The 22,751-nt window shown below is 41.0% G+C and overlaps 1 protein-coding gene across 1 annotated transcript in view; it reads left to right on the forward strand.

Moving 5' to 3' along the window:
* The window catches only part of LOC137533581 (voltage-dependent calcium channel subunit alpha-2/delta-3-like), a 1,358,331-nt gene that overhangs the window by 662,588 nt on the left and 672,992 nt on the right, over positions 1 to 22,751 (forward strand). The window contains exon 4 of the mRNA XM_068254939.1: positions 20,643 to 20,702. Within this exon, the coding sequence (XP_068111040.1) occupies positions 20,643 to 20,702 (60 nt within the window). The remainder of the gene's footprint in view (positions 1 to 20,642; positions 20,703 to 22,751) is intronic.

Raw genomic sequence — 22,751 nt, forward strand, 5'->3', positions numbered from 1 at the left:
GCTTTGGGAACACATGTCCCCATAGTCACCAATCAGTGCGCTAGTGGCTGGTGATGGGAATGCATGCGATTGCTCGTGGCGGTCATAAAAACAACAATTTGCTTATATACACCCCTGGTCTTTAAGTGCAGTATTTAGGAATGAGTGTGTGTGTGTGTATGTGTGTGTGTGTGTATATATATATATATATATATATATATATATATATGTATGTGTGTGTGTGTGTGTGTGTATATGTGTGTGTATATATATGTATATATATATATATATATATATATATATATATATATATAATGTTCTTCGCTTTATTATTGTATCAAGTTTAAAGGATAACCGTACGTTGCATTGTAATGGATGCTATAGACTAGTATCAAATGTTTATAGACTTTGAATTGCAGAAATTCAAAGTCTATGAACAGTTCACAAATCATCAGCTGTGATGCAGTGCAACTGATTCCATTGTCACAACACAGAACATGGAGTGCTTTGCTAGAATCGTACACATTGATGCACACAAAAATGTTTGCCAATGAGGCTTCCCAATTGCTTTTGTGCGTGTGTTGCAACACGTTACCTCAAATGTTTTTGGTTGCGCTATGTGCACACCATAATGCTTTAATCAAGTGTATAAAGCAGCTAACTCCAGTACCAAGGTATTTTAGCACTTGATCGATTGGGAGGTGTTGGCTATCTACCCATTTGAATGATGTGCACAACACAGTTGCAGTACTCTGGACTATGAGATAAGTCAATTGCAGTGCTGCCGTGTTTGGCATCACTAGAAACAGTGGGTGATGTCAGTGCTGGAGAGTTCATCAATAGGTATTTTAGGTATCGTTTCCCTTGGCATTACAGTGGGACATGGAGGAGGTACTTTAGTATATTTTTTCAATGAAACCAAAAGATCAGCTTTATGGTTGGTCAACCGGCATTTCTTAAAGGGGAACGAAGATGATAGTCTCTAAATTCATTACGCTTCAGGTCTCTTTTAATCCTACATATTGGATGGAGAATTATTATTATTATTATTATTTATTGTATTTATAAAGCGCCAACATATTACGACGTGCTGGACAATAAATAGATACAATGATACAAGGATGACAGATGTAACAAGGTTATACAACATAGAACAAAGTTATACAAGGCAAACGGTGCAAGATACATGATCATGCGATTATGGGCTGGTCAGGTAGGCCCAGTAATACAAGTACAGACTGTCATAAGAAAAGAGCACACAATCATGTAGACTACACTAGGGAACGTAGAACCATGCCAGAGGCTTACAATCTAAGGAGTGGGGGAGAGAGAGAGAGTAATAATTCAGTAGAATCTAGTTATTGTAAACCCAGTGCTCAGGTGGAATACTTGGCCAGGTCCCTTTAAGTTTACTATTAAGGGATTTTACTGCAATAATAATAATAATTAAAAAAAAATATAGCAGCAAGGTATGAAAAACGTAAGTGGTCATCACCATACATTTAAAACAAGGAACACCAAGAGCCCCAATAGTGTAATATGTACTGGTAAATGGTTACTAGATAGAGTAAATATTAATACTCACAAACCAGGGTTACCATTAGGCAACCACTGTAAAGGCAGGTGGGGAGATTTTCCTGACCCCACTCAGGAATAATAAGTCGCTCTCTGTAGATGAGAAAAAGGGGGTTCAACCCTCCACCCAGGGTGGACTCAATGTTATGCAGGAGAACAGAGGCGCCAAAAGGATAAAAGGAAGCTAAATGAGCTTAAAAACCAAATTCTTGGTAAATAGAGGAGGTAGTGGTGGACTTACCTCCTCCAAGTAGACACACAACGACTGTAGTAAACACAGTCAATATATTTTACTTATGAACTCCAAATATGCAATGCGTTTCGCAGGTTTGATCCCACTTCATCAGGCAATAACAACGGAGCAATAGCATATGTGGTCAGTAGAAGAGCCTGGCTCTTCTACTGACCACATATGCTATTGCTCCGTTGTTATTGCCTGATGAAGCGGGATCAAACCTGCGAAACGCGTTGCATATTTGGAGTTCATAAATAAAATATATTGACTGTGTTTACTACAGTCGTTGTGTGTCTACTTGGAGGAGGTAAGTCCACCACTACCTCCTCTATTTACCAAGAATTTGGTTTTTAAGCTCATTTAGCTTCCTTTTATCCTTTTGGCGCCCTGTTCTCCTGCATAATCACCATACATTTAGTTTATTATGCAGAAGATTGGTTCAGGTACCCATTTAAGAAGGCCGTACTTGGCAATTATTTTAGAGGAGAGCTGTTGTTTCTGACTCTTTAGAAGTCAACTGCATTCGCTGAAAGGATATATGAAATAGTAAAACCATTTTAAAAGAATATCATTACCATGGGCTTTACAAACATTTTAATTCTGTTCACTTTAATGTATGAGGCCCACTGGCAATTTAGTGAACAAAGATAATGCATCTTTTTGAAAGCAAAAGGAAGTATTCACTTTCACATTTACTGTCTATACAGTGTATAATGTAGCAGCACAGGAGGTCAATACTGGCTTATTAAAATCCATGAATTTCCTATTTTTTGCCTCGTCTTTGAAATTGGATGCGCCAGTCTATAAGTATAATTTTGCCTGTGTGGATAATCTATCTGTTCTGCTGAGAATTCCACTTGCTATCTACTTTCGTATATTACACGCTAACATTAAATTTATCTCTTCGTTTAATCCAGACTCTTTGCTTTGCTGCGTTAAAGTTAATTACACAAAACACAGGTGTTTTCATTTTTTTTTTTTTTGCATTTGTATTTTTCAAACTTCTTCTTTATACCGGTAATTCTTAATCTTAAAGAGAAACTCCAACCAAGAATTGAACTTTATCCCAATCAGTAGCTGATACCCCCTTTTACATGGGAAATATACTGCTTTTCACAAACAGACCATCAGGGGGCGCTGTATGACTGATTTTGTGCTGAAACCCCTCCCACAAGAAGCTCTGGGACCGCGGTACTTTTGGCAGTTTGTTACAATGTAACAAGGTTCACAGACAGGAATTAGCTGTTTACAGCTGTCTCTAACAGCCAAAACAGCTAGCAGCAGCAACTACATAACCTGTCCACAGTAAAAATGTCACCATGTAATAAATGTCAGAATGTAAATCGGGGAGAGGAAATATTTTACAATGAGCAAACACTGACTAAATCTTTTATACATAATTATTGTAAAAATGAAGCACTTTTTTTATTGCATTATTTTCAGTGGAGTTCCTCTTTAAAGAGGAACTGTAATGAAGAAACATGTTACATTTTTACAATATTTATTTATAAATTATTTAGTCAGTGTTTGCCCATTGTAAAATATTTCTTCTCCATGATTTATATTCTGAAATGTATCACATGGCAACATCTTGACTTCTGGCAGATGATGTCTGTGGAAGGAGATGCTGCTTTTTGGCAGTTGGAAACAGCTGTTATTTCACACAATGCAACAAGGCTCCCACAGTGTGAAGTCAGTACTTAGGTACTGACATCACACTGTGGGAGGGTGTTCACTACAATATCAGCCACACAGAGCCCCCTGATGATCTGTTAGAGAAAAGGTAAAGATTTCTCATTGAAAAGGGGGTATCCGCTACTGACTGGGCTGAAGTTCAATTCTTGGTTACGGTTCTTTTTTAAAGTAGCCAATGCATACCGCCCTTAGGAAAAAATGATCCTAAAAATTAACTTTCATTGAGGTTTGTGTATATATACAGTATATCTGTGTGTGTGTGTGTATATATATATATATATACACTTACCTACATACACACACTGAGCAAGAATATTAACGTAACACTGTTGGTTTTGCTCCCATTTTGCATGAGCTGATGACCACAGTGAACTGTAAATTGAACAAGAGGCTGACCAATCTGCTGGAGATGTGGAGGGAAATTAAATAATGTGTGTGGTTTATTTTTATTCCTCTGTTTTTGGTGCATTTCATTTTGCCTAGTGCTTTTTACTGATTTTGTCTTCTGCTTGTTTATTGCTATATTTTAATTCTTGCAGGAAATCCAACCATGCAGTCAGGTTTTTTTTTTTTTTTTTAAAGCCAGTGTTTTTTTTCTTCTTTGCAGCAGTGTAGTTGTGAGTAGTTAATCAGTGAGAGGGACTGGTAGCCAGGTCTACATATTTAGCTGTAATACTGTCTTGCTCTGTAAGTGGTGTGAATTAAGAGGAACAAAGACATTATTAACAGGTGTTAGAACACAGGTAATGAAAACAACTGTAAGAGGGTCTTTGGGGTTGATCCATCAATGTAGCGGGAGCGAGTCAGCACATGCTATGCAGTGGTAGTTTTTACTCACTTGACAGGCTGCCGATTGGGCAAATCAACAAGTGGGGATCACGTCCTATAAAGCCACTGGACCCGCTGGGGCTCAGGGCAGGACGAGTGGAGCTGACGTTAGTTACAAGGAGTGCATGTAAGTTAGCAGTGCTCACTATGCTGCACTACTCCAGCTTAGCATGCACTGAGCTCCCATTCCTCACATTAAGCTGTTCTGCTTTAACAGTGCAGCTTGATGAATCAAGCCCTTTGACTGGTTTCACTACCGCAACATTTTTACACTTTATATTTCATTATGGTCTCCATCTTGAGCAAATCAGTGTAGTGTACATCTTGTGCATTGTACCAGGGGCATAGCAATAGGGGGTGCAGAGGTTGCAACCGCATCAGAGCCCTTGGGCTAGAGGGGCCCTGAGGGACCTTCCCTCAACTGCAGTATTAGTTTTCTATTGGTCCTGAGCTCATAATAATCACTTCTATAGATGCATTGAATAATGGTGATCATTAACAAACTGCTCCTCATCACCTTCTTGCACCTCTGACACTGTAGTTGCCATTGGCAGGTTTTGGTGCATCATATCAAGTGTTATGTATAGATTGCATGGGGGGTCCCAATGGAAAACTTACATTGGGGCCCATAGTTCCTTAGCTACGCAACTGCATTATACCCATAGCTGGAGAAAACGTTTCAGGGTGGCTACAGTTGTACTCGATGTGTGCAAGTTGTACCATTAGAAACTATGATCAGGGAGCTGAGTGAGCAGCTTGCAAAACTGATATTCACTGCTAACATGGAGAAGAGCCTTGTGCTTACTGAACAGGTGCTGACTGGTATCAGTGTGGAGGAGAGCGGAGTTCAGCGGGTTCAAGATAGCAAGGTTGGTAGATATTCAGGCAGACAGGATAATCACATTTGCCATACACATGTTGTGGATCACATTAACAGAATGATGGGAGGGACTGGAGAGGACCCAGCAGTCTGGATACACATTGGTAAAAATAACAAAGTTAGTGAAAGATGGAAGGTCCTATAGAATGATTTCCGGGAACTAGGAGATAAACTCAAGGCAAGGACCTTCAAGGTGTTTTTTTTCTCAAATACGGCCAGAAATACTGCCGATGCCACATGCTTCTACAGAAAGGCAGCAAGAGCTGGGGGAATTAAATGGTTGATGAGCTAGTGCAGGAAGGATAGGTTTCGGTTATTGGAGAACTGGGTAGACATCTCCGTTGTCTGCAGACTCTACAGTTGAGATGGTCCATGCCCAAATGGGGACAATACAGCTGTGCTGGAGGAGAATATGGTTAGAAACTTGAAAGTGATTTGAAACTAGAACCTGGGAGGATAAAAGGAGGTTTTGGGAACTAGCCAGAGTAGATAGACAATGGGAACATGGGATTATAGAAAATAGACAGGTGGGTATGGGAGTCCCATAGAGTGTAAAGGAGCCCTAAAACCTGTCTTTACAAATGATATGCTGATACTGTAGAAGCAAGCCATCCTCAATGTGTATAAATCAAATCTATACAATCTATAAAAGTCACTCAAAGCTTGTACACACTCATTAACCCCCCCCCCCCCCCCCCCATCTATGCAACAGATAACAAACCTCATAAAATGACACCATTTAAACTCCAACAGCAACATAATTTGAACCATTCTGCTTACAAACACAAATTCAAAAGTGGAGCTACTATTAACCACCCACTAAACATGGATGAGGACAGTCAGTGACCCCCCTCCACTCCCAGTACTGATAAGGACCTGGACTTACAGGAATGACACTGCACAGGGTCCTAATGCTGCCATGCTAGAGTAAAGGTAGCCATACATCTAGCAATGATGGATAGATTCCACCAAGAGAGAAATCTTTCTCTGATCGAATCTGATTAGAGAGAGATCTGTCAGCTGCCCATACACCGCAGAAGAAGCTGAAGATGTATGGGCACCATGTGGTTAACGACACAGGACAGGTAATGTTTAAATGCACACATGGGGCACATTTATAGACTTGGGGGAACAGTGCCAGTGGTTTTGTCACGTTTATCACTCGCACCACTTTACAAAGTACATAGTCATGTCACTGACTGTCCTCAGAGGAGCTCACAATCTAATCCTACCATAGTCATAGTCTAATGTTCTATCATATTGTTATTATGTATTTATATAGCACTGACATCTTTTGCAGCACTTTACAGAGTACACAGTCATGTCACTGACTGTCTTCAGAGGAGCTCACAATCTAATCCTACTATAGCCATAGTCTAATGTCCTACCATATTATTATTATGTATTTATATAGCACCGACATCCTCTGCAGCACTTTGCAAAGTACATAGTCATGTCGCTGACTGTCCCCAGAGGAGCTCATAGTACAATCCCTACCATAGACATATAAACTAATATTTTCACTATAGGATTGTTTAGGGGGAATCCAGTTGACTTATTAGTATGTTTTGAAGATGTAGGAAAATATGTAGTGTCTGAATAAAATCTGGGGGCACTTACACCTGGCTTCTTATAGTGGGGGAACCTATTCCTGGCTTCCTATACTGGGGGCCCCTATACCTGCACCTGGCTACCTATACAGGGGGCACCTATAACTGGCTACCTATACTGGGGGCACCTATACACGGCTACCTAAAAACCCATAGCAACAGAAAGACTTCAAGTGATCTCTACTACTGTTGAAGACTGTATGCATGCCAAATGCAGTCCTATGGCGAAGCTCACTATATACACCACCCCGTAAAAAGGAACAATAACAAGGAGGAAAAATCATAACACAATTTATAGCAGCACTTACTGTATATATATATATATATACACCACCCCACTGCCACCACTGGTTAACACTCCAACGGCTCACAGACATCTGAAAGGATGAGGAGAAGCTCCCATAGCGTAAAAGTGTTTATTTTAAAAATGGTGCGTGGCACCTTTAAAAGCAGTTACCAACAAAATGACAGTCTAAAACAATATTACAAAACCCTTAGATTATCTCATAGGGGTTCGCGGCATGAGGTCAAACTATGTCAGGCTTAGGGTGGTGCGTATCTATGAACTACAAGCACCTCCGCTCACTGCGCAATAAAAAACATAGAGCCACTCCGCTCTGATACAAAGGCAACGGGCGGAGCTACGGAGCGACTACGTCACATGCAACACTGGCCGGACGCGGCTAGCGTTGCCTTTGTATCAGAGCGGAGTGGCTCTAGTCAGGTACTGGCCAATCAACCAGGCATTGTGGCTGTAGACAAGTACCAACAACAACGCAGGTAATACATTTAGCAGTGGCAAGTGGAGAGAAAATTGCAGTGCCAGAAACAGCTAAGATAATGTGCAAAAGGACCCAAGCTGAACGAAAAAAAACCCACATACCACCCATGTGGGATGAGTAAAATATATTCTTTTCAGGGCTATGTTCACAGCGCTCGGTTGTGTTGAAGAATAATTCTGCATGTCATCTCACTGCCAATACAATTCTATGGTGCTTTTCACAGTATTGCGTTGTTACTGATTGCATTATTCTAACTCACTGCATGCAGGCTTTGTATTAAAGTCAGTCCAGTCTCCATTGTTATTCGCCCTCATTATAAAGTGTGCGTTATGCACCTGACCACTGTGTATCCAGCCTCAATGTTTTTACACACACACACATACATTGTAATATTTGGCTTGAAAAAGAGAAAAAAAAAGTACATTTTGTTTAATATTTATTTGTGTTAAGGCAATTTATAATGAATACATGAGAAAATGAGTTCCAAGTCTAAAGTAAAGTACATAAAAACTCTTATACTTGTCATCACCAAATAAAATATGATATTTCAGTACCGGTAATCACATCCCCACACAATCACAGAAGTATATTGATTACATGTATATAATAGAGCAATGCAGATTAGTAGTGTTCACTTTAGTCCTCACATTGATTACAGTGAAATAATGCTGTAATTGTAATTTATAATGATGTTTATAGGCCTTCCATATGATGTGATATTGATCCAGTGTTTATTTGGCTCAATCAAACAACTGATGCTCACTCGCTGTAAGGCTGCAGTATTGAACATGTCATCAATTTCTGCTCTCTATAATCTACCATTCAACGTCTGTGAGTACAAAGGAACAATATGCTTATGTCAAATCATGATGTGGGTGATTGAATATGCATTAGAGCTGAACCATTTTTATGTCTTTGGCTTGTTTATTGCATTTGCTGTATATAGCTAAGCAAGCACTTCCACAATTTATCTGGTGAAATTTGTATTTCTTAGCTGTAATTGCAGTAATTACTCCCCTTTTAGGGATCTGCAAAATACTGCTGTGCTGAAATTTTGTTCACACATATGCAGTAATGAATTTATAAGTGATGTTTTCCCTGGATAGCCTTTTTATAGAAAAAGGACCATACCTCTCAACTTTTTGAGATGAGAAAGAGGGACACTTAAGCCATGCCCTTCCACACCCCTGACCACACCCCCATCATACACCTAGTCATGCATACCATAAAGATTTCATAAGAAAAATATGTTGTTTTATAATTCAAACCACACTGGTCCTTTCTATCCTGGTTCATTTTCCTTCATATTAAGATTGTCAAATTAGTAATATATTAATTTAAAGGATGGGAATAAAGTTTAGAGTCAATCAAACACATTTTTAGTGTATAATATATATATTTACATAGAAAGAGGGACCAAGTCCTGAAAGACGGACAAATGAGGAGGACAGAGGGACAGGGCTCCCAAAGAGGGACTGTCCTTTCAAAAGATGGATAGTTGAGAGCTATGTAAGGACTATGGCCAAGATTTTAATGCCACCCCTGGCACTGACCTTTCGCTGGATCTGCTGAACCTTTGGGACTTGCTCACACTAGTAGAAGCAGATGGCTGTATGGTGCTGTCCACTGATATTCTTAAACTGAATGGGGCCTTGAAGAGAATTTAGAGCAGCAGTATAATACCTCATCACAAGGGAACATCAGACATTGTTTTTTCACACATCAGATATTACTTTCTTACCAATGTTTTATGTTCCTCTGTATTGGACACATTATGCAATGCTGTGAAGAAGCTCTCCCTTCTGGGAAAACCTGCTGGATAGTAATCTAGAGTAGAGATGTCTCGAACCTCCGATTTTAGGGTCGCGAACTTCGAACGCGAACCTCTGCAAAAAGTTTGGTTCGCACAAACTTTTCAAACCGCAATAGACTTCAATGGGGAAGCGAATTTTGAAAACTAGAAACATTTATGCTGGCCACAAAAGTGATGGAAAAATGTTTCAAGGGGTCTAACATCTGAGATTTTGCATGGAGGAGTGGGATACATGCCAAAAGTCCCGAGGGGGAAAAATCTGGATTTGACGCACAGCAGCGTTTTAAGGGCAGAAATCACATTGCATGCTAAATTGGAGGCCTAAAGTGCTTTAAAACATCTTGCATGAGTATACATCAATCAGGTAATGTAAGTAGTGTACTGCTTCACACTGACACACCAAACTCACTGTGTAACGCTCCACACACAGCTGTTTGTGTAGTGACGGGCATGCTGGATTGGTGCGCACAATGACGAGAGTGCAGTGAAAAGGCTGATGCTGCCCTTATAAGGGGGGGGAGCTCCAGGAGGGAGTGTAGCCTGATTGGCTACCCTGTGTCTGCTGACTGTGATGTATAGGGTCAAAGTTGACCCTAATGATGTAGTATAGGGGGTGGGTCGAACTCGCATATAGTTCGCGGTTCACAGAAGTTTGCGCAAATACGTTTGCAGTCGAACCATTCGGGCCATCTCTAATCTAGAGCAATGTTTCCAACTCTGTTCTCATCGCTCAGCAATAGTGCATTTTTTTTGGAACTCTGCAGAGGTAGTAAACCCTCTCCCACTGCTGGTATGCATATTTACGCCCCTGGAAACGTCACTTAACAACCAGGTGAATGGGAACAGCTCATTCACAAACCTGATCACAGTGCCTGTGATGAATGAAAGCCTGTGTCAGCGAGATGCCAGCTTTCATTCACAAAGTGAAAGTAAGGCAGATACGCTTAATACTTCCTGTGAACTGTTTACAGTACTCGGGAATTAAGTGTAGCACCATCTTGTGGCCAAAAAGTAAAAATGCACCCACGTACACTATTATAAAGAAAAATAAATAATAAAACTTTTTTTTAATTCATTTTTAACCCCTTTCACCTCTAATCCATAGTTGTAAACTTGTAAAAAAAAAATGACATAATTTTAAAAAAATACATTCAATGTTACCTTAGGGACTTTTTAATATGTGTGTCATAAGGGTATATTACTGTTATTTTTGCAAATAATTGTAGTTATTAATATAGCATTTAAAAAAATAAACACTAAACAGGAAATAATACACCTTGATTTCCAAATAAAATATTATCGCCATACATTGTGATAGGGACACAATTTAACCACTTAAGTCTATCTGGACGGATATATCAGTCAAGATAGACTGTGCTGCTGCCACTGAGTGAGGCGCACGATCAGGCGTGCTCAGTGGCGTAGCTAAGGAGCTGTAGGCCCCGATGCAAGTTGTACATGGGGCCCCCCAAGCACTCTATACATAACGATTGATACGGCGCACCAAAACCTGCTAATGGCAACTACAGTGTCAGAGGTGCAAGAAGGGGATGGGGAACAGTTTGTTAATGATTACCAATATTAAAAGTATCTATAGAAGTGATTATTATGAGCACAGTACCAATAGGGAGCTAATACTGTAGTTGTGGGAGGGCCCCTCGGGGCCCCTCTGGCCCAAGGGCCCCGATGCGGTCGCTACCTCTGCACCCCCTATTGCTACGCCCCTGGGCGTGCTCCCACGCGTGGTCTTGCTGCCTGCCGTTACCTCCCCGATCAGTGAATGGGAATATAATTCCCATTCACCGATCTAAGTCTCCCGGAGAAAAAAACGACGCTTTCTAAGCAGAGAGCACAGTATTTCTGCCTCCCCAAAAAAATTACAGCCTTGTAATAGTTCCTGGTAGCGTGATCGTACACTCCAGGACTTTTTTCATTGTGGCCATCTTGTGGTCAAATAGTAAACTGCACCCACATACATTTTTTAAATAAATAATTACATTATATTACATCTAAAATAAGCTGTTTACCTCCCAACCTAAAATTACCCAAATACATTTTTTTATTAAAAAATAAATTTAAAAAAATTACAATAAAAAAAAAAACAACTACATAAATGATTACCTAAGGGTCTGAACTTTTTAAATATCCATGTCAAGAGAGTATCTTATTAATTTTTTTTTTTAAATTATAAGCTTGTAAATAGTGATGGACGCAAATTGAAAAAATGCACCTTTATTTCTAAATAAAATATCGGCGCCATAAATTGTGATAGGGACATACTTTAAACGGTGTATTAAGCGGGACAAATAAAATACATGGGTTTTAATTATGGTAGCATGTATTAATTTTAAACTATAATGGCCAAAAACTGAGAAATAATGATTTTTTTCCATTTCTTTCTTAATCTTCCTGTTAAAATGAATTTAGGAAAAAATAATTCTTAGCAAAATGTACTACCCAAAGAAAGCCCAATTAGTGGCGGAAAAAACAAGATGTAGATCAATTAATTGTGATAAGTAGTTATAAAGTTATTGGCAAATGAATAGGAGGTGAACGTTGCTTGGATGCATACGATTTTCGACTCTGTAGGCTGAAGTGGTAATAACTGGGACAAATAGGCAAATGTAACATTTTTTTAAATCTGTCACAGCGCATTTTATTTTAAAACTACAATGGCTCATAACTGAGAAATAATGTTTTTTTTCTTATTATTCCCTGTAAAATGCATATAAAATAAAATAATTCTTAGCAATAAGTACCACCCAAAGAAAGCCTAATTTGTGGCAAATTAAACAATTGTATAGATCATTTCAATGTGATATGTAACAATAAAGTTACTGGCGAATGAATGGGAGGAGCAACAAAACAAAGTTCCTGGAACTCACTGGCATTAACAACTGTGGAAACCTCACTGAATTGAGGGAGCATGAGTCTGGCAGATACGGTAAACCATTAAACAAAAATTTGAAGTCAGTGTCACGATTGTGTGATATCTCCGTGGTCAGCGCACAAGATGTGCGCTGACACTGCGGAAGTCCTCCACAAGTGTATTAAACAATAGAACCCAGATTTGGTGCAATGCACCTGTAGAGGGAAAAGTAAGCACAGAGACAGAATGTGTGTGTCCACCAATCTAGTCGCCACCCAGCGACGGTGAACACACAACAGCGGAAACCAAGTGGGAACGCAATCGCAAGAATGGCGATTGCCAACAATACTGAAAGAGTACAGGGATAGAATGTATGTGTGTCCACCAATCTAGTTGCCACCCAGCAACGGTGAACGCACAACAGCGGAAACAAAGTGGGAACGCAATCGCAAGGATGGCGATTGCCAATAGTGACACAAGACTGAGCAGGACAGAGCACAAGGGTACAAAAGACACAGCAAATAACCAAGATCAGAACAACAAGGAAAATAACAAACGCTAGCTAAACGCGCACACCGCACTTATTCACAACAGCAAATGCGTTTAAGCATGATCACCGCGCGTTAGGCGCCCAGTGATAAGCGTGTGACCCTAACTAACCAATGAAACACCAACACGAAAAAGAGAACGTGAACCAGACAAGACAGACAGAAGGAGTAGCCAGCAGCAACCGCAGCTCTGGACTACACTCCCAGAGTACAGAAGGAACCACCACCACTACCGCTAGGGCGAGTGCGATCCAGACAGACAAACAGATGGGGCTACCAGTAGCAACCACTGCTCTGGTTAGCACCCCTAAGGCAGAATACAGAAGGAAGCACTGCCACTACCGCTAGGGCGAGTGCGATCCCAACAGACAGAACGATTTCCTGTCGACCGCCACTGGCGACAAGACAATCGCAAGACAGAAGGCATAACCAGTAGCAACCGCAGCTCTGGCCTACACTCCCAAGCAGAGTACAGAAGGAACTACCGCTAGGGCGAGTGCGATCCCAACAGACAGAACGATTCACTATCGCCAACCGCTGGCGACCGTGCAATCACACAGACAAGATAGAATAGACAGTACAGATTATACACAAACCGACTGCACTAAATAGGAGTGCAAGGAGCACTCCCCAAGAATAGCTACACTAAGATAGCAATTGCTGACACTCCAGGTGAGTTCAGCAGGAACAAACCTCTATGACCAGCGAGGGATTCTGGGAGCAAAAGGTATTTATACTGCAAGCCATCAAAGGAGGCAGCTAGGCAATTTGCATGACAAGTATATGCAAATTCCTCAGCAGCAGAGCAACTCTGAAACTTGCAAAGGGAAGACAGGTCTCTTTTCCAGAGACCTGTAGCACTCAGACCTTAAGAATGGTCAAACAGCTGTCTGCCTGTGCAGACAGCTGAGCGGATCATTTCAGTCAGGCTCTGCTTTACCAATGGTGGAAGTGAAGCAGAGCCTGACTTCAAATTTTGTTGAATGGGAGGAGCGTGATGTGAAAATTGCTCTGGTTTTAAAGAGGAAAAAAATTGTGGTTGAGAAGAGGTTAAGCAGCTCTGATGAGACCTTAAATACCCCACCTGTAAATGTTTGTGGCTTTTTGCACAACTTGAACTGCTAGTAGACCTTGAGGTAAGGGTTCTTCACTATTGAATTCTGTGACTCTGAATTGTAACACATGGGTGGTAGCATTTGGAACATTGCTCATAATGATTTGGATCAAAAACTGAATCTGTACTATGCAGGAGTTGTTAACTCACCTTTGTCACTGCCTCTTGCCACTGCATTTCATGCTGCATTCCAACTCTCCGATAGTACTTCCTTCTTTACAACTGGAAGGAGGAAGTATTACAGAGCTTGAACTGGGCGTAGACTTCAGTGGCCACAGTTAGTGATAACTGTGTTAAAAACCCCTGCCGCTGCCTGCATTGGAAATATTCGAGTTCTGATCAAAATCATTCAGGAACAACATTCCAAACAGTGCTGGATTTGTATTTTTCACCACCCTAAGCCCGTTGTCACCACCTGTCCCCTCCTCCCTTTCCAAAGCTAAAGCTTCCTTTTTCTGAAGTGAAGCTGTATAGCACAGACAACTGAGATACAGGCAGCACAACCCACTGTGCAAAGAAGTTCAGACCAGACACACAGACAGCAGCAGTGTGAGTTTTCCCCGGCCTTCCCTGCAGCTTGTCCCAGGCCTGATCTTCGTCTCTCCCTATTGCCCTGAGCTGCTTACCGTCTAGTAGCTGTTCCTGCACACGCACCTCCAGATTTCTCTTTGTCAGCCAGGCAGGATTCTTGTGATGGAGCAGAGTGGTCTGTACATGCAGAGAGACACCCAGTATAGCAAGTTACACTTTACTGAAGAAAAATATGCAGAGATGTACACCACCATCAGGAAATGCAGCTTTTTTAGAACGAAGAGGAACACCGAGTGAATACAGTAAAAAAATCAAAATACCATTGAGATTATCACCTCACTTTATAGACAGTGACATCTTGTGGTTGCTTTACTATACTGCAGTTTAATAATGTTGTTGATATCAACACCTTGCACCGTCCGCCATTTTAGGTATTCCCGGTCTCCTCTTATCATCTCTGCTCCCTCCCCCTCCAGCACAGAGGCCCAGACTCCTCACTGCGGCCCACAGATCATGTCCCAGAGTGATGCCTGCTGGTCCCAGGTGCTGCTGGGCTGTGCATGGTGGCTCTGGGGATCTGGCCGGGACACCCTTTCTCCTTCTTCCGAAAATAGACCTGTCAGGGCACAGCAGGCTTAATTCTGCGCACCATGCACAGAGGAAAGTGGGAGGCGTATGGCCAATAGGAACGGTGCTTGTACGAAGGAAGGAAGGAAGTGATTCTTAGGCCTCTTGCACACTGCAAGCGATTCAGATTCAGATTCCGCTTTTTAATCAGTTTTTACTTCCGATTCCGATTCAGATTTGCAGTTTGCTCCCTGCACACTGCAAATCGGAATCCGAATCGGATGTAAAAACAGATTAAAAAGCGGAATCTGAATCTGAATCGTGTGCAGTGTGCAAGAGGCCTAATTTCCATCTATAGCTGCCCGCTGCACACAAATGCAGGCTGCAGTGTGCCTCCTTAGGAAGCGGGCGTACTTACGACATGCACCAAGGCATTAGGGGAATCACAGATGGCTGGTTCTGATCTACTTATTCTTTGGGTAACTATTCTTTTCCTTTACTTTCTCACAATAGGTGCACTGCTCTATGTAATCTGCTGCGATTTCTTCTTTTGTCTTGCATTTGCATTTGCCTTTTTACCTATCATTGATGGCATTTTAGATACTACTGTATATAATATTTATGTACAGGCACGTTTGCATGTTAATTGCACACCTATTGCTCATGCTCATGCACTTTAGTGCACGTTTAGTTGCTACATAGATTTAACTACCGGTAAGTCATTGCACTAGAGTGATAGTATTGTGGGTGTCTAATTGATTTAATTGACCCAATTTTTGATCTGTATATATATATATATATATATATATATATATATAATTTTTTTTAAAAAGAAAATTTCGGTTACCCTCTGGTTGTTAAAACTTGTTAATACTATTTATTATCACATTTATATAATTAATATTATATGGATCGCGGCTTTCTCCTACTTGATCACCTGGTTAATGATTTGTAATTGTTTTTATTGATATTCTTTTTGTCCAATAAAATCTTGTTTATGGGCTGGTGTACACCGAGTGGGTTTTTTTGGCGTTTTTGCAGCCTCTTGCGGCTGCAGACACGCTTGGTCAATGTATCTCAATGGGGTGGTTCACACCAGAGCGGGAGGCATTTTGCTAAAACGCATACTCCCAGGGTGAGGCATTTTTGGATTGCGGAGGCGTTTCTGCCTCCAATGTAAAGTATAAAAAAACGCAAACCGCTCTGAAAAACAGCAGTTCAGAGCGGTTTTACAGGCGTTTTTGTTACAGAAGCTGTTCAGTAACCGCTTTACTGTAACAATATATGAAATCTACTACACCAAAAACACTTCCCAAAACCGCAAAATGCTAGGTGAAACGCTACAGAAAAATAAGAAAAAGCGTTTCAAAATCTGCTAGCATTCTGCGTATCTGCTAGCGGGTTTTGGTGTGCACCGGGCCTATTAGCATATTACATTGATTGGTCTGGTACTGCAGTGAGTTTTTCTTTTCTTCTTAGTTTTTTGATTTGAACACAGCAGGGTGACAACAGACGGTGGAGTGAGGTTACTGGGCGGGTGTCTGACTACCCACTCTTGTTTCTCTGGTGCCCTAGGCTGCAGCCTAAGTGGCCTTCCCCCAAATTCCCCTGGTTCCGAATGTGCCATCATCAACATTATTCATTGTACCTAACACAGCCAGAAGCAGAGGAGATATGGGTGTTGTTAGGGCCTGTGTACTGCAAAGGGTTTCGTTTTTTTTTTTCCACTTTTCCATTTTAACCACTTTGCAGTACTGGGTTTTTAGGCCTTGACAGTCCTGATAATTGTGGCATTTCATCTGTGTCACTATTGATACGGCAATAACTTTTAATTACTTATGCCATCAAAGTTTTTCAGGACAATCTAGGCTTTTTTTCAGTAATATTTTTTCCAAGAATTATTTAACTTTACACACGTTTTATAGTTGAAGAAGAAAGATGAAAGCTGTATGTACATATGTATGATTAAAAACAAGAAGAGAATGGAGAGCCCAATATGGTGTAGTATTGTCAGGTAAAATGAAGAGTTCAATACAATTTTATGTGTATATACTCACAAACACGGGTTACCCAAAGGCAACCACTTTAAATGCAGGTGGGGAGCATTAGAACCTGACCCCACTCAGGTTAAGAAGTCGTTCTCTGTAGATAGTAGATGGGGGATGCACCCCTCCACCCAGGGTAGACTAGAAGATCAGCAAAAACTCGGTATACAGAAGCGGCAGAGTAAAACATTAAAAAAAATGCTTAAAAGCAGACGGGGATATCTTGACAGAGGCGCTCAAACCTATTGCTTGACCCACTGAGTTGTGCTCCCATTTTTGCCTGAGGAAGCGGGGTCACGCCCGCGAAATGCGTTGCATTTGTGGAGTTGAATAAATTATTTGTCAATCCTTTTTTAGCGAGACTCGAGTGAGTTTTTTTTTTGTAAGAGGGAGGTAAGTCCACCCTAACACCCCCCTCTGATTTTAAGCAGTTTTTAAAACGTTTTACTCTACTCTGGCGCCTCTGTATACCGAGTTTTTGCTGTACATATGTATGAGTAACCTGGCATGGATCAGGGCTCAATTCCTCAGGCAACGGTTTGGGCTAAGTTCTGTACAGAGGTGTCGCTAGCCTATAGGCTAGTGATGCATTCTGTTGCTATGGAGGCAGGGAGGAGGGCATATGGAGTAGTGCATGAGGGAGTAGGAAAGGAGAGAGAGAGAGAGCAATGCTGAGCAGATGCCCCTGCTTAACAATTAATAATGACTAATCCTATTTGTTCTTACAGCAATGAGTTCATTTTGTGCCTCATGTATGCATTTTCTGATTGTGCAAAGCTCCATTCACTAACTTTAGGCTGTATACACATAGCCTTATGATGCATGCATAGCCTAATGTTGGCTAATAAAGCTCCGGATCATTGCAAAAAGCAAACATGTATCTGGCCTTGCATTATACATTTTTGAGAAAAATGTGTTGTTAAACTCTGGAAGTCTATTGTGCTCAATATCTAACATGTGCTCTAAAGGATAACTGTAGTTTTATGGTAAATTAGAGCTATCACTTGCCTTACCTTTGTGTTTTGTTTAATTGCCATCATATTTTGTGGCAATATCTCTTCTACCTACACCGAAGAAATGTAAATATTCCTTCCTATCAAGTTCAGTTAGGGAAATATGACTACTGCAGCATAGCTTAACCTGTCCCCATGGTATGCTTGTGACTTTTTCAGAAAAAGGTGTGACTTGTAGAGATGGCCCGAACAGTTGGCCGTCGAGCAGTATTCTGCGAACATCGGCGAACATTTGGCGTGTTCAATTCGCTCCCTATACATCATTATTGAGCTAAACTTTGACCTCTTACCTCACAGTCAGCAGACACATGGCAGCCAGTCAGCTAGCACCTCTTCCTGGACCCCCCCCCCCCTTTTTGTGTGTGACAATCCACAGCCCACTGACACCAAGAGCTGTGTGCACACTACTGCTGTTGCCTCATTAAGTTACAGGCACAGAACCACTCCAGTGCATTATTATTTCACTGTATTCTGATAGTAATATTGCATTTCTCTGTTTTTGACAGCTCTGCATAATGTGATTCCTGCCCTTTAGGCATTAAATCCCGGCTTTGTGTCAACTCCGTAATTTTTGGTGAGACTTTTGGCATGTATCCCACTTCGGCATACCACAGTCCAGGTGTTAGACCCCTTGAAACAACTTTTTCATCACTTTTGTGGCCATAAATAGTCTTTGTAGGTTTTAAAATTTGTCGGTTCGCCAGATTCACCTGTTTGCGAACATTTTTTTGAAGTTCGCGTTCGCCATTTGCGAACAGAAAATTCTATGTTCACAACATCTCTAGTGACTTGGGGAAGTCTGTAACAGTTTAGGGAGGTGAAAGTACGGATTTAGGTTAGCTTTATGCATAAACTAAAAAATGTCATTTTACAGATGTCCCATGTGCTGGGCAGTAAACAGAACAAACTGAATTAGAATCCTGATTGAATTAGAGAAAGAAAAAAATTCTCGATTTGTAAGTTAACCTGGCCATATAAATTATTCTGATAGCTTGAAGTAAATCTAAAGTGAAACTTAACTAATGAGATTGTATTTACAATCCTAATCCATAAAGTGACACTGAAGCAAAAAAAAAAAAAAAAAGATATAACGTAGTTTCTATGTCCAGGAACCATGCGCGCTACCGCGCGCCCCCGTGGCCGATCGTGCGCGTGCACGCGCACTCCAGGCCGCGGATTCGGTAGCCAAGGAATCAATGTATCGGGCTATGGAGCCCGATCATTGATTCATCTCCCCCGCTGAAAAAGCGACAGCTTCTCTCGGAAGCTGAGCTTTTTTTGGCCGTCTCCTTCCCGATGCATCACTCTAAGCGCGTGCTACGCTTAGAGTGACGTCATGTAAACAAACTCATGGCCGCCATCTTGTGGCCAAAAAGTAATACTACACCTGAAAAAAAAAACAAAAAGAATTAACACACATTTACATTATAAATCTATTGTTTACCTCCCACCCTCCCAAAAGTACCCAAATAAAATGTTTAGTATAAAAAAAAAAAAAAATTACAATAAAAAAAAAAAAACATGTAAATATTTACCTAAGGGTCTAAACTTTTTAAATATCAATGTAAAGATGAAATATTTCTATATTTTTTTTATTTTAAACTTGTAAATAGTGATAGATGCAAAATGGAAAAAATGCACCTTTATTTCCAAATAAAATATTGTCGCCATACATTGTGATAGGGACATAATTTTAACGGTGTAATAACCGGGACATATGGACAAATACAATACGCAAGTTTTAATTAATTATGGAGGCATGTATTATTTTAAAACTATAATGGCTGAAAACCGAGAAATAATGAATTTTTCCATTTTTTTCTTATTCTTCCTGTTAAAATGCATTTACAGTAAAGTGGCTCTTAGCAAAATGTACCCCCCAAAGAAAGCCTAATTGGTGGCGGAAAAAACAAGATATAGATCAGTGCATTGTGATAAGTAGTGATAAAGTTATAGGCTAATGAATGGGAGGTGAACATTTCTCACGTGAAAACGACGGAACCTGAATGGGTTAATAGCAAAAAAGAAAATATAGTCTCATGTTTATTTTCAGTTGTATAGTTTTTTTTAGTTTTTTTTTTTATAACATTGCACCAATATTTGCAGTTTACACACTATACTCAGCATTCTAAATGATTTCACAGAGCAGGCTAATGACCTCTTGAACTTTCCTATGCAGAAAAAATACAGTGAGAGACAGTTCAGATAATAAGCTTCAAAAGACAAAGCTCTCTGTGACTTTGAAGAGTTTAGATAAGCTCTTTTGCATAGATAACAACTGGCGTTTCTTACCTCTTCCTGTACTGGAAACAATATGAGACTCATATCTCTGCTGCTAATGTTTTATTTCTTAGCAGTACTACACATACAAATCATTATATCATAAGTTTATTATTACTTCAGATTCCCTTTAATAAGACTTTCTTTGAAACCCATTTTCTTATTTTGTATCTAAAGTTAAATCATAGTAATATACCATTTGTCAGTGTTGCTTATCTGAAAGATATTATGTATGTAGGGTACACTCCTACAACTCAGTTCTTTCTTTTGAATTCCAGAGGCTGGTCGAAGCAGCAGAGGAGGCTCATTTGAAGCATGAATTTGATGCAGATCTACAGGTATGTCTGCTGAAAGACTTTATGATGCATACTATTGCATAGTTTTATTGTGTGTGTGTGGGGGGGGGGGGGAAGGGGGGGGGGGAGGATATGCTGTATCTAAAAAGGTGGTAATGCGATGAAGAAGTCAGAGGGTCTGGTGGTGAAGAATGCTGAATGGGCTCATGGCAACCTTAAATAAGCTCTCTTGGCTTGTGCTAGAATTATGTGTGATTTATTTAATTAGTATCAGAGTCAGTATCAGAATCTTTATTTCACCAAGTGCGACCGAGGTCATACCCGGAATTGGTTGTGGTTCACATGGCAGTGGCAATAGAGTAAAGATAGAGATTAGCAATAAGACAATAACAATAATACAATAACAATAGTGCAGCAAAACAGGCAAGTAACAAACAGTTTAGCAGTTGATGCTGTACAAAATGCAGTTAACTCATAAGCAAAGTCCCCAAGGTGTGTATTTATGCTGCTCAGTGATAAATACTAGAGATGGCCCGAACTGTTCACCGGCAAACGGGAACCGGCGATCTCGGAGAACCACAAACTTTTCCGGAAGTTCGATTCGCCCCCATAGTGCATCATGAGAGTCAACTTTGACCCTCTACATCCCAGTCAGCAGGCACATTGTAGCCAATCAGGCTACACTCCCTCCTGGAGCCACACCCCCTTATAAAAGGCAGGTAGCAGCAGGCTTTTCACTCACTCGTGTGCCTGCAGTAATTAAGGAAGGGAGAGCTGCTGCAGACTCACATAGGGAAAGCTTAGTTAGGCTCTTGTAGGCTTGTTAGCTTGCTGCTTGCTGATTCTTATTGCTAAAAAAAGCACCCCTCAAATGCTCTTTTGAGAGCTAATCTTGTTCTTGTGACTTTTTTTTTTTTTGTGTGGCCCACTTGCACTATATACAGCCCTGTCAGTCAGTAGCAGCTGGCCTTTGGCCCCTTGGTGGTATAGTTACCTACCTGTTGTTTACTTCAGTGCACCCAACTACCTACGTGAGCGCACACAGTGTAACTGTGCCTGTCCGATACCTGTGTGTGTGTGACAGGTGCACATTGTAATACCCATCACTGCATATACCTACTTGTTGTTCACTTCAGTGCATCCACCTACCTACATGAGCGCACGCAGTGTCACTGTGCCTGTCCGGTACCTGTGTGTGTGTGACAGGTGCACATTTGTAATACCAGTCATTGCATAATTGTTTGCAGTACCTGTGTAACCGCACTCTGTGTAATATACCACTCCGGGCATGCCTGTTAACTTCACCTCTGTGATAGCTGCACATTATATCGTAATACAAGTCACTGCATACCTTTCACTGCACCTGTGTGACTGCACATTGTATTAGTCAAGTCAGTGCATAGCTTTCACTTCATCCCCCCGATGTGGACAAAACGGTTAGAGGCAGGGGCAGATCCTGAGGCAGGCCACCCGGCAGGTCTGTTCGAGGTCGTGCTAATGTGATTTTGTGCAGCCCTGGCCCAAAGTACAGTGCTCAGAAGAAGGCACGTCCCATCAACTCCCAAGATTGTCAGGACGTGGTTGACTATTTAACACAGAACACTTCATCTTCCGCAGCCACCAGCGCTAATACTAGCACCACACAAATTTGACACTTCGCAGGAGTTATTTGGGCGGGAAATCACTGATGCACAGCCATTCTTGTTACAAAAAGATGAAGGTGCTAAGCAAGTTACACCACCTCATATGTCTGAGTTAGGCGACACTATGGACGTAACGTATGAATTGAGCCGTGGAAAGGCTCAAGTAGGCATAAACTGCAATGGGAAGAGCACCTGAGGAAAAGCAGCACACAAAAGAAAAGCCACCCTCCTTTCCTCTTCCTCTTTCAGGTGCATCATCTTCAGCCGCTTTCTCCCTTGAACCTTCACAATCAGAGGGTAGCTTCAATAGTGGCAGAGTAGAAGCTGGACAGCAGCTCCCGGGGCATACCACATTTTTTTAGTTGATGCAAGAGAAATAGGGCTCAATTCACAAAGCGGTGCTAACCCAGCTAGAGACTTTAGGCGTGATAACCATTGCACCACGCTG

This window comes from Hyperolius riggenbachi, chromosome 9 (genome assembly GCF_040937935.1).
Source record: "Hyperolius riggenbachi isolate aHypRig1 chromosome 9, aHypRig1.pri, whole genome shotgun sequence".
In the NCBI taxonomy this organism is placed as follows: Eukaryota; Metazoa; Chordata; class Amphibia; order Anura; family Hyperoliidae; genus Hyperolius; species Hyperolius riggenbachi.